The sequence below is a fragment of the Primulina tabacum genome, chromosome 8, assembly GCF_025594145.1.
Source record: "Primulina tabacum isolate GXHZ01 chromosome 8, ASM2559414v2, whole genome shotgun sequence".
In the NCBI taxonomy this organism is placed as follows: domain Eukaryota; kingdom Viridiplantae; phylum Streptophyta; class Magnoliopsida; order Lamiales; family Gesneriaceae; genus Primulina; species Primulina tabacum.
The window spans coordinates 32198235-32212096 of record NC_134557.1 but is presented as its reverse complement, the minus strand read 5'-3'; the positions used below and the strand labels follow the sequence as shown (position 1 = coordinate 32212096).

The 13862-nt window shown below is 37.1% G+C and overlaps 1 protein-coding gene across 1 annotated transcript; it reads right to left on the bottom strand.

Annotated features, from left to right (window-relative positions):
* Positions 1-4625: 4625 nt before the first annotated feature.
* Positions 4626-6119, bottom strand: LOC142554681 (uncharacterized). The gene is made up of 2 exons (XM_075665347.1): positions 5303-6119; positions 4626-4837 (listed from the first exon to the last, which is right to left on the bottom strand). Exons 1-2 carry the CDS (start codon positions 6117-6119, stop codon positions 4626-4628), a joined length of 1029 nt encoding a protein of 342 aa, XP_075521462.1.
* Between the last annotated feature and the right edge of the window lie 7743 nt (positions 6120-13862).

Genomic DNA, 13862 nt, shown 5'->3' with positions numbered 1-13862 from the left:
GACTTCTTTAGCCGATAGGATTAACTGATTAAGGTGTAACTGATCGTTCATTTGACAACACAGTTCAGTTAGCTTCGCTCAGTTCAGTTTCTTTCAGTTTACTTGATCAGTTGTTCAATATTTTCACGCTTAATTTGTCAAACTCCGAACTTTAGTTTCCAACAAATTCTAGTAGTATTTTAGTAGTAGACGTCACAAGGTGTGTGTGAGATCCATTTTATAATGCTTAAACATGTGAAACTTTGTCATTCGTTCCGGAGCTCTTTGAACTTTAGCTGCTCCCCAGAGGATACTAAGAGTATCTTTAATTCTTGTCATATCTTTAAGATAAGAGAAAATATTAGATTGGACACAAAAACCAACCTTAATATTTAATATTCAAGATAAAAAAATTTTCATACATCATAACAATATATCATTCTCAATATTATATATATATATATATATATATAAGTAGTAAAACACATAAAACTCTCATTATAGATCAAGTATAGCCACACAAAAAATTCCAATACAATATATTTCAATTCCTTCTGAATTTTAAGAAGAAAGAAAAAAAATGGTGAACCATATTTATAGCTAATGTCCCTCTTTATTTATTTCATGTGATCATGTGACCCATCATTTTTATATTTATTAGACCCATCATTTTCATAAATATAAAACATAAGATTATAAAAATTCCACTTTTAAAAAACAAAAAATTGCACCGCTTGGAAACAATACGTGTGGAAATTTAAAAATTTCTTGTAATTGAAACGACCTTTAATTTTTACCTTGGAAATTCTACTTAATTTTTTTATATCCATTAATTCAAAAATCACCATTTAAAAATAACTTAACATTTCCATACATCCAAATAATTTAACAATTTAAAGCTCAAGTGCATAAAATCCTTAAAATCGTCAATTACCAAAGTTCAACTTCTACTTTTAACATGATCAAAATTAACTTCAAAATAAAGCGTAAAATATCCAATAAAATCCTTAACAAAATCCTTTAAACTTTGCCTATCAATCTACTGAGGAAAATAAATGTCCCTCGAGAGTGTACTGCTGTACTCGATCCCACTCAAGCGTCAGCGCCTATCTCGATATTATCATCACCTGCAGCATTCAAACCTAGTGAGTCTATTGACTCAGCATTTTCTAAACATGAGTATCGAATAATACATATACAAGCACATGCATTAAAATCATACTTTTATTTAAAATAATTTTAAGCATAAATAAATCATATATCGTAAAATCATAAAATAGTAAAGCTTTACATCATTTATCGTTTTGGGTGAAATTTGATCCTTGAAAGTGGCTAGCCTTTAATCCTCTGGTCTACTGATCAGTCTTAGTTCACCATAGCGCATGGGGACGGGCACTAGTCACCGTCATGGAAACACAATTGTCGGGCTCCCTCTGGGGCCTTGTCGCATAAACGAGCTCCCTCTGGGGCCTTTTCCCTCACGACATTCCCATAAAATTGTAAGTTCATTGTTCCTTTTTAAAATGGATCCCCCACATATCATCTATCCTTTTGTCACAGTCAATTCACATCCCTCAAAACATTTTTCATTTTTCCTTTTTAAAGCATAAAATATCATGACTTTCCAAAAATACTATTTTAACAATAAAAATTGCCCATAAATCATAAAATATCATATTTTCATCAAAATCATCATTTTATATCATTTATCATGCGTTATGACCCTTCGGACGCTGCCAAGCCTTTTTTTACTACCCAGGTGTAAAATGACTGTTTTGCTCCTATACGTAAATTTTCTCGATCTGGATTTTTTCTTAATTTTATTGACTTTAGACCATCCCAAATAACTATTTAAGCTTAAATTTAACTTTTAATATTTTTATTTGACGTAAATTCGAGGATTTCGACTTAATTTCCTATTTATAAATTCGTGAAGCGTTTTATTCCCGAATTAATTTAAACTTTAATATTTTATTCCCCAATTTTACAAATAGACTTTTATTACCTAAACTACCCTCTTGAACCATGAATCGACCCTCATGGACCATGGTTCGAACCCTTTTTTTTCCCTAGCCCTAGTTCGAACCTAAGTTAGTTCCCTTGAGCCAACTCTCAATTTTAACCATGGCGGAGCCACCTCGAGCCATCCCATGACAAGACCTCCAAGGGACCCTACTGAACACGCCTAGCCTAGCTGACTAGCCCCTATCCCACGTCACCGCCACCTACACGAGACAAGAGCCGTGGCCGAGAATTGCACTAAGACTTTTCTTCTTCTTTTTCTCTTTGACTAGGACTCCTCACTTGAGCCACCCCCGAGCCCATGCCCCCCTAAACCTCACTAGACCATGCTCAGACCTAGCCTAGAGCACCCTAGCCAAGCCCTGACCCTCCACGCAGAAACGATAACAGCTTGCAATCTACGCGCATGGAAGAGTCCATGCGATCATGGACTCTCCACTATCGACAAACCACGGGTCCCAGCCCTGCTATTACCCTCCAAGACCCTGAACCGTGACTCACACCGATCCCCAGCCCAAGCCAAGACCCAGCCACACGTATCCAAGCACCACGTCGCACCATCATTCACGTGGAAGCCATAGAAAATCATAGGCGTGTGCTTCCTAGCCAAGCTCAATTCTAGCCTATTTTTCCACGATAAATTGTCCACTTTTCACTCATTAAACATCCTATGTTGGCATCATACTTGTTTGAAATCATAACACGTTCATAAATACGTAAAAATCATCAAAGCTTTGCAAATAATCGTCAAAAAGTTTAGCAATTTAAACTCCGATATTTTTCATTAAAAATAAACAAAACATGCATATAATAGTTTTAATGATGCATCAAAGGGTTTAGAAAACTTGCCTTTGCGTTTTAAAATGCTCGAATACACGATCGTCAGCGAGGGGCATGAGGAGGGACGAACGGGCGATGAAGAACCCTTGCTTTCTTCCCTTAAGCTTTTTCGAATTTTTGTATGTGTAAAGTGTGTGAAAATATGCTGAATGGTGACTCATTGACCTAGCTTTTCTATTTTATAGTTTTTAATTTGCATGTTAACGGGCTTTGATTTTGGTCCTTCCAGTATATGAGCAATTGGGCCTACTCAAATTAGTTAAATTGGGCTCAATAACACTTATTTAATTGGAAAATAAAAGATTAAAGAACTTAGTTTTCAAAAATAATGCATTTGATATTTTAAAAGTCTCTTGTTTGCCCAAAACCGGCTTCTCAAATAAAATCAAGTTTGATAGCTCAAGATCATGTGTCGGATAATTATTTTCATGTATTTTCAGTTGTCTTGACGCATATGCTATAACTTGATCATTTTGCATTAGAACGGCGCCCAATCCAAGTTTCGAAGCATCAATAAATTCCACATATTCCCCTTGCTATGTAGGCATCGCTAGTACTGGCGCCGTAGTTTTTGCTTGCTTTAATTGATCAAAACTTTTTTGACATTCTGGGCCCCAAACAAATTTCACGTTTTTATTCGTCAATGTCGTCAAGGGTACTGCAATGGATGAAAAACCCTTGATGAATTGCGATAGTAGCTAGCTATGCCCAAGAAACTACGTATCTCTGTCACACTTTTAGGCACTGACCACTGCTTGACTGACTTGACCTTAGATGGGTCGACTTCTACTCCTTTTGACACAATGTGGCCTAATAATTCCACCCTCTCTAGCAAAAACTCGTACTTTCTGAATTTTTCTTATTATTTCCGCTCTCGTAGAACTTGCAAGGTTGTCCTCAAATGCTGATCATGCTCCTCACGGCTCTTGGAATAGATCAAGATATCGTCGATGAAAACAATAATGAACTAATCGAGGTATGGCTGAAATACAGATTCAGAATATCCATGAAAATCGTTGGAGCATTTTGTCAATCGGAAAGGCTTCACTAAAAACTCATATTGTCCATAACGCGTTCGGAACGCCGTATTATGTATATTCGTCTCCTTAACCCTCAACTGATGATATCCAGACCAAAGTTCTTCTTTGAAATTTCCGAGGCTCCTTGCAATTGATCAAATAAATCTACGATTCGATATATTGTATACTTGTTCTTCACTGTCACTCTATTCAACTCTCTATATTTGATGCATAATCTCATGCTCCCATCATTTTTCTTAACAAATAACATTGGCGCCCCCATGGAGAGAAACTAGGGCGAATCAATCCCTTGTCTAGCAGCTCTTAAATTTGATCTTTTAATTCCTTCATTTCAGCAGGCGCTAATCGATATGGTGCCTTAAAGATAGGCACTGTACCGGGCATCAACTCAATAGCAAATTCTACTTCTCTTTCAGGTGGAATACCAGAAACATCGTCAGGGAACACGTCCGCAAAGTCCTTAACTACCTCTACATCCTCAATAGATTGACTGTGAATGTCGGGTGCAGATATAATACTAGAAAGAAAACCTTGGCAACCCTTTTGAATAAGCTTCTTCACACGCATGCAGGAAATGATATGCGGCATTTGATTGTTTTGTGCAACCTCAAAGGTGAACGCTTTCCCACTAGGCGGTCTAATAGATATTGTCCTCCGTCGAAAGTCAATAGTAGCTCCATTCAGTGTGAGCCAATCCATGCCAAAATAATGTCAAACTCGGGTCGGTAGCACAATAAGGTCCGCTCATATAATATTCTTTTGCAGTTTAAGTTCCACGTCTTTAACCATGCTACTAGAGGCCATATGCTCGTCAGAAGGTACTGTAACTCTAAATCCTGACTCCACATCTACTTGTAAGATTCCCAATTTCTTCACGAAAGATTCATATATGAAATAATGTGTAGCTCCGGAGTCTAATAGAGCGTAAGTAGCTATTCCAGCTAGCAATATTCGTCCTGGTAACATTTGCATTGTTCTTGATTAAGGTTCTATAGTTTTAGAAATTTTCCTATCGCCTAGGTCCTTCAAGTTTTCCTTATTAGCACATTAGCCCCTTAAGTTTCGAAAATTGCATGATTAGTCCCTTATGTTTTTGAAAATTACCAAATGGCCCTTTAAAAGATTCAAAAATTGCAATTTGGTCCTAGAAGATTTTGAATTTGCCAATTAACCCCTAGAAGTTTCAGTTTATCAAATTGTCCTCCATAATTTTCGAAAATTTCTTTTTAGTTCCTTAAATCTTCAATCTTCTACAATTTGCTCTCATTAATTGGTATTTGCAAGAATTCCATCCCTTAAACTCTAGATTTTGTAACATGCAATTCTAATTCGTTAGGTTCCAGCATTTCAATTTAATTCTAGCATCCATGCTTTTATCTCATGCAATATAGTAATATAAAATGCTTAAATAGTCGGAGTACCTATAATAAGCGTAGTGTCCGGCTCCGCTTGCTCAGCATGCATCACATATGCCCTTCTAGTCGTGGGTTGCTTGAGCTTCGGGCAATCCCTAGCCTTGTGTCCCATCTCTCCACACTTTATGCATTTGCCATAATGTTGACGATTGCAATCCTTGCACTGTGGCTTCTCCGCTGTCCTCGGGACATTTTCTTTAGGTGGTTGTCCTTGTGGTTTTGGTTGTCCCGGCCGTTTAGGTGGTCCTATGAATGGTTTCTTACTCTGCTGACTCGATTGCGGATTAGCTTGCTGGGCACGATTCCTTTTACGCTGCATCTCATAATCAATATCCTTGAGTAACTGCTCGGCTCTAAAAGCTTTGGCAACGGCAGTAATATAATCAGCAGGATCAGTGAGCATCACATAGCGACAAATCGTGGGCCTCAATCCATCAAGGAAGTGTCGTAGTTTCTCAACCGCATCATTCGCAATCAAGGGCACAAAATGACAGCACCTATAAATCTTTTGCACAAACTCAGCCACAGATAAATCGCCCTGACGGAGACTCGTTAACTCTCTCTTAAGCCTAGAACGGACATCAGATGTGAAATATTTGTCGTAGAACACCCTCTTGAAGTCCTCCCAAGTCAATGTCTCCAAGTTCACTCCTCCCTTCGCCACCTCCCACCATAAGGAAGCGTCGCCCTTTAGCAGATAGATGGTACAACGAACTCGGTCAGCGTCCGCCATATCCATATAACAAAAAATAACCTCCAATGATCGAATCCATCCCTCAACAACGAATGGATCAGTAGTGCCACGAAAATCCTCAGGGTTCATCCTCCTAAGTTGCTCGTAGATAGCTTCCAGTCATCCCCTCGAACCATTACCTACGTGCTGCTCTAGTAAACGAGCCATACCCGCTAGTACACGGGCACTAGCATCCTGATTAGTTGGAGGTTGTGGAATCTCCTCCTCCTATCTATCCCCTTTATCCCTACGTAGAACTCGCCTAGGAGGCATCTCTGTAGAATTTGTCTCAACCACATGACCAACATACACTTAACATTTTAAAATAACATGGGTCTACCCTCCATATTATGCATCGTGAAAGCATTAAAATAATTTTAGCATATAAAATATAAAGCAGTAAACAAAACCTCACATACTTGAGGCGTGACTTCTTGAGCTTCTAGGAGTGACAGTACACAGCCCTTTGGGGATCTTTTGCTCTGATACCAACTGAAACGACCATTACTTTTTAACTCTGAAATTCTACTTAAATTTTTTTATATCCATTAATTCGAAAATCATCATTTAAAAATAACTTAACATTTTCATTAATCAAAATAATTTAATAATTTAAATATTAAGTGCATAAAATCCCTAAAATCGTCAATTATCGAAGTTCAACTTCTACTTTTAACATGATCACAATTAACTTCAAAATAAAGCGTAAAATCTCCAATAAAATCATTAACAAAATCCTTTAAACTTTGCCGATCAATCTAGTGCGGAAAATAAATGTCCCTCGAGAGTGTACTGTTGTACTCGATCCACTCAAGCGTCAGCGCCTTCCTCAATATCATTATCACCCGCAACATTCAAACTTAGTGAGTCCAATGACTCAGCATGTTATAAACATGAGTAGCAAATAATACATATATAAGAACATGCATTAAAATCATACTTTTATTTAAAATAATTTTAAGCATAAGTAATCATATATCATAAATCATAAAATCGTAAAGCTTTGCATCATTTATCATTTTGGGTGAATTTTGATCCTTGAAAGTGATTAGCCTTTTATCCTCTGGTCGACTGATCAGTCTTAGCTCACTATAGCGCATGGGGATGGGCACTAGGCACCGCCATGGAAACACGATCGTCGGGTTCCCTCTGGGTCCTTGTCCCGTAAACAAGCTCCCTCTAGGGCCTTTTTCCTCACGACATTCTCATAAAATTGTATGTTCACCTTTCCTTCTTAAAACGGATCCTCCACATATACTCTATCATTTTATCACAGTCAATTCACATCCTTCAAAACAAGTTTCTTTTTTCCTTTTTAAAGCATAAAATATCACGACTTTCCAAAAATTGCATTTTAACAGTAAAAATTGCACAGCTTTACCAGAAATCATAAAATATCATATTTTCATCAAAATCATCATTTATATCATTTATCATGTGTTATGACCCTTCAGAACGCTGCCAAGCCTTTTTGTGCTACCCAAGTGTAAAATGACTGTTTTGCCCCTAGACGTAAATTTTCTCGATTTTGATATTTTCTTACTTTTATTGATTGATCTAGACCATCCCAAATAATTATTTAAGCTTAAATTTAATTTTAATATTTTTATTTAACGTAAATTCTAGGATTTCGAATTAATTTCTTATTTAAACTTTAATATTTTCTTCCCCAATTTTACACATAGACTTTTATTACCTAGACTACCCTTGTGAACCATGATTCGACTCCCGTGAACCATGGTTTGAATCCTCTCTTTTCCCTAGCCCTAGTTCGAACCTAAGTTAGTTCCCTTGAGCCAACTCCCGATTTTCCTGAACCATGGCGGAGCCACCTTGAGCCATCCCATGACAAGACCTCCTAGGGATCCTACTGACCATGCCTAGCCTAGCTGACCAGCCCCTAGCCCACGCCACAGCCACCTGCACGAGACAAGAGCCGCGGCCGAGAATTGCACTAGGACTCTTTTTTTTTCTCTTCGACTAGGACTCCTCACCCGAGCCACCCCCAAGCCCAAGCCCTCCTGACCCTCACTATACCATCCTTAGACCTAGCCTAGACCACCCGAGACGAACCCTGACCCTCCACGCAACAATGATCACAGCTTGCAATCTATGTGCATGGAAGAGTCGATGTGATCATGTACTATCCCCTATCGACAAACCACGGGCTAGGACCCTCCCAGACCTGCTAGGACCCTCCCACACCCTGAACTGTGACTCAAACCGAGCCCGAGCCCAAGCCAATACCCAGCCACATGTATCTAAGCACCACGCCGCACCATCATTCATGTGGAAGCCATAGAAAGCCCTAGGCGTCTGCTTCCTATCCAAGCTTGATTATTGCCTTTGTTTCCACCATAAATCGTCCATGTTTAACTCAATAAACATCCTACATTGGAAGCGTACTCGTTGAAATTATAACACGTTCATATATACGTAAAAACCTTCAAAACTTTGCAATAATCGTCACAATGTTTAGAAATTTTAACTCCAATATTTTTCATGTAAAATAAACAAAACATGCATATAATAGTTTGAATGATGCATCAAAGGTTTAGAAAATGTGCATTTGTATTTTAAAACACTCAAATACACGATCATCGGCGAGGGGCACGAGGAGGGATGAATGAGCGACGAAGAACCCTAGCTTTCTTCCCTTAAGCTTTTCGAATTTTTGTGTGTGTAAAGTGTGTGAAAATCGGCTGAATGGGGACTCAAATGACCTAGCTTTTCTATTTTATAATTTTTAATTTGCATGTTAATGGGCTTAGGTTTTGGGCCTTCCAGTATAGGAGCAATTGAACCTACTCAAATTTTTTAAATTGGGCTCAATAACACTTATTTAATTGGATATTTCAAAAATAATGCATTTGATATTTTAAAAGTCCCTTGTTTGGCCAAAACCGATTTCCCGGATAAAATCGAGTTCGTCTCGTAAAATAATTTGAATTCTAACATTTTTAGAAAAATTTAATCATTTTTAATCATATTAAGAATACTTGAAAATATTTAATGAAAAATATTTATTTTTAACTCCGTCGTCCCCGGTCTCTCTTCCCCAGCTTATTATCGAATATTCGGATAAAATCTACAATTTCGTGAAATCATGTCATATAATCATGCAATCATATCCTTAATCGTATAATATACATCAAGTAAGAATTTAAAATCAATTAAATAAAATAATTATGTAATTTAATTCATTTGCATGCATGTGATTTACGTATGTTGATTTTTTGGGCGTTACAGTAATACTTCACGTATCATGTGAAACGTCTACTAAATTTTTTTTTTGAAAACTCATTCGAAAATTATAACTATATGCATGCATGAAACCCACTGCAAAATACTCATTTTGAAGTAATAGTAATTTACTAACAAGTAAAAATACCGCAATTAAAATTCATGACAAATCGTCATCCCCAAGCTTATGTTTTAAAATAAATCAAATATGAAGCATGTAAAAAACCTGACAACCATCAACATAGTAAAAAGAATGACACTACTAACTCAAAACATAATGTGCGGAAAATTCGGTCCTCGGGTTTGCGTGAGCACATCCTACTCTGCCTACTCAGTCTTCGGCACCTCCAATCTCCTCATCAAAATTCTCACATGCATCATTCACACCCAGTGAATCTAAAGACTCAACACACCTGTAACGTTATAGCAAGTGCATATACATAACAGGCAACAGTGAAAAGGACAGTAATAAAAATACATTTCATGATATTAAAAAGTCATATGCATAATCATGATTGGCGAAGCATAAACATTTTCATAACATATCTCATAATATCAACATAAACGTGTTTGTTTTCTTACTTTGAATTATGTTCATTAGATATGAATTTCGTGTCATCGTATTAGGCGATGGATCCATCTACGTGTAACCACGGTAACCGGCTGTGGGAACATCAACGACAATATGACTCATCCACTGAGCATTGGCCTTACATATCATCGTATTCATATTAGCACAACCAACTCTCATCCTTCAAAACATGTCATCAAATTCATCACTTAACAAAATCATGCATATATGTAATTTTTTCTTAAAATCAGACATACAACGTATTTTTCATAATTACATAAAAAGTCATATACATGATAACATAAATGTTTAAAACATGACAAATCGTGTTTAGGGGGCTACCAGGACTAAAAACTCGACTCGGGTGCAAAATGACCATTTTGCCCCTGGAAACCCTAATTGACCATTTTACGCATGGACTTTAAAATTTTGACCCGAAGCCTACCGATGTGGGGACCCGGACGCTAATTCATTCCTTAATCGTCTTTAGGAATAATTCAAACAATTATATAATAAACATTGTCTAAATTTTTTTTAAAATACAAAGCGGAAACGTAATGTAATTCAATTCAGATTACATACTAAACATAAACATATAAATCTTGTATTATCTACAAGAATTCAACTATGTTCAACTATATAACAGTGCTTAATCCTAAGTTGCTTCGAAGCCCAGATCTCCACGCTATCTAGTCCAGCCTCGTTCTCTTCTTGACCCTGATCCTATCCCACATGTTGCCATGCACACATACAAACAAGACAACAGTCAGATAACTCCGGTGAGAATTACATTCTCAGTATAAACAATGTAAACATGCAATCATATAAAAATATATACAAAAGCATATAACAAATATCATTCACATGCAGCCAATCAACAAACATGTATGATATCAAAACTGTAAATCAACTAGTCGTATCAGACTTGACTCAAACAACGCGTCGTCTCAGACTCGTCTCAACTCTAACCTAGGGATCCCAATGTCTGGATATTGATAATTATATCGAATCTAAGTCGATAGGAATGAATCAACCCTAAATGGCATCGATATAATTCATATATCTAGTGTCTGGGCGAAACAGCAGCAGAATTGACGAATCAGTCAAGAATTAAGCGAATCAGCCAATAACTAGACGAATCAGCCAATAATTAAGCGAATCAGCCAAAGTTTAGACGAATCAGTCGATAACTAGACGAATCAGCCAATAACAAGACGAATCAGCCGGTAACTAGGCGAATCATCCAATGACTAAACAATCAGTAGTCAATACATGCAGTGGCTATAAATCAATAGACTACAAACATCAATTTCATCAATTACAAATATCAATGCAATAAACTAAGTATGTGATTTAGGGAAACTCGAGTCAAACCTCACTCGAGTTGTGCAATCCCAACTCAACATTAATTTATACCTTTATCTTCTCGCTCTGACGAAGACGAATTCCTTAATTCAGCTCTGTCCATTCTCAATCTGTTAATAACAATACCGAACAGACACAACATCAATATGTAACTCAATTCAGAACCTGTTCTGATCAATACTCAAATCAACATACTATCTGATCAATGTCAATCGACATACAATACAACAATACCATCTAAGTCAATCGTAAATCTAATCAATATCAATCTACTGAGGTTTCGACGACATAACAATACAGTCTCGATAACCCCGTAAATCCCAACATCTCAGAAATAATACCAGAACTCATAATCAATATCGGTATAACTCATACTTTCAATGATAATACAAATCTGATATCGAATCTCCATTAAATCAACTCCGAAAATCATAACAATTACATACACAGTCTGTTCTTCAATCTGACTTCAATTATACGATGTCTACGATATCGAAAACACTATATATGATTCATATTCGATTATGACAATATCATAATTTTAAAGACATATCGAAACGTAGTAAAACTTACGTTGTGCATATTGCACGTCTCGCGCTCGGGCGGTCATGAATTTCCGCTCGGGCGCTTGCTCGGCGCTCGGGCGGGTTAATCTTTACCGCTCAGGCGCGGAAGTTTATGTCGAGATACTCGGTTGAACACTCCTGGCGCTCGGGTGGTAATATTCTACCGCTCGGGCGCCAAACATTCTGTCCAACTCATGGTGCATTGGCGCTCGGGCGGTTCTTTTCCACCGCTCGGGCGCGAGGTGTTCGGTCCAACATCTTGGCCAACATCTTGAGATGTTCGGTTCAACATGTTGGCGCCAGATGTTCGGTCCAACATCTTGGCTTATACTGTAACGATGCCCTGCTTCTTCATTTGAGTTCCTATAACCTCACTTCTGTCAATTAATCAACGTCTGATTACAGTAATTAAGTCTCGGGCATTACATTTCTCCCCCCTTAGATATGATTTCGTCCCCGAAATCACAGGCAGTCAAATTAGATATCAACTCAGATACAAGAAGGAGATACACAGAAGCCAAGAGAAAACTTACCCTAATGAAACAATTCTGAAATTTGCTGTCTCATATTAGATTCTGTCTCTCAGTTAGCTTCTTCGATATTCTACCAATTCTATTGGACTTTCAACAGCAGAATGGTCTTCATTCTGAATTATTTTTCTTTTACTGATTCTGATTTCAATCTGGAATAATACTTCAAGAACTATAACATCATGATATAACTCGAAGAAGTTCTGATAAAATCAATCTCAAAATACTGGCTATACAACATCTGTATATACCAATCAATAGCTCCTAATAACACAATCTCGGTCTCAGATACCAACAGTCATCATCCGACGTTGGCTTATTTCATATCAATTTCCGAGCTATCTTCATTTGTTTCTGAATCAGTTTCATTCTTTTATCAAATATCTGATCCTATCAAATCCAATCTCAGGCATCACCGCAGTATTATCCCCCTACGAAGGAAATCCGCAGTTCTCACTCTACAATACATCGACTAAAGCTATTTCGATATTCATCTAATAGCTATTATTGTACAATATTTCATAAAGTGACAAGACCTCAGGTCACTAGTGCTAAAATCCAGCACTACAGTTCCTGGATATCCTCCAGTATCTAGATAGTTCGCTCCGACTATCTGTCTATCTATAAACCATAGATGAAAAATCATGCTATACATTCTGTTAAAGGTACGAAATCAATCAAAAATCACGGTATGATATAATCACTCTGGCATTCAATACAATTTGACCCCTTTTCTAACATACATCTAAGTCGTCTGATCATATCTATACGTCATCCTGTACAATATAACATCCGCAGATTTGAACAATCGTTCAATAATAATCACATCATATCACCATCATAACAAGATTTTCGATAGTTTCGTCACAAAATTCATAGAAATGTACCCCCATTTCTATTCAAGAATCGATAATCTGTATAACCAATCTCCTGGTTTCTATCTTTCTGTCTTCGTCTGTCAGCGATTTAGACATTTCAATACAAATTTTGACATAATTGATTTCATTTGTTTACATCAAAACTGTCAGTTCGAATCATCACACATTTCTTGTTATCAGAATAATACTGAATCTACTACTGTGTGCCTCTGACAATACCTGTTATTTTAAATTCGAAGTATCTGGCACAAACAAATCAGCTAATTATATAAAATAAAGCATTACCTACCTGGTATTCTGATTGACACATTGTTCTGACTATCGAAATCAAGTTCTGAACAGTTTGATCAAACTTCTGAACTGCTGTAATTCTCAAAATCAACTCTGAGTCGGCTTGAACTGTATATAATCTCAACGGTTCATAACAATCGGCATCAAATACGGATTCAGAATAACAGCAATATCGGATCGGATTCAAAATACCAATCATTTATACTAATCTAGTAAACACATAAAACGCAATTTCTGACATTTATGAAGTTCTGCCATTTTCAATGTCGTTCTCATCCACAGATCACGGTCTCATCTGTGCTATAATCAGTCAATATACTATCTTCAGATATCATAGACTCTGAATACCCTCTGATATCAAATCAAGGCTGAAGTCGCTCTCCCTGATA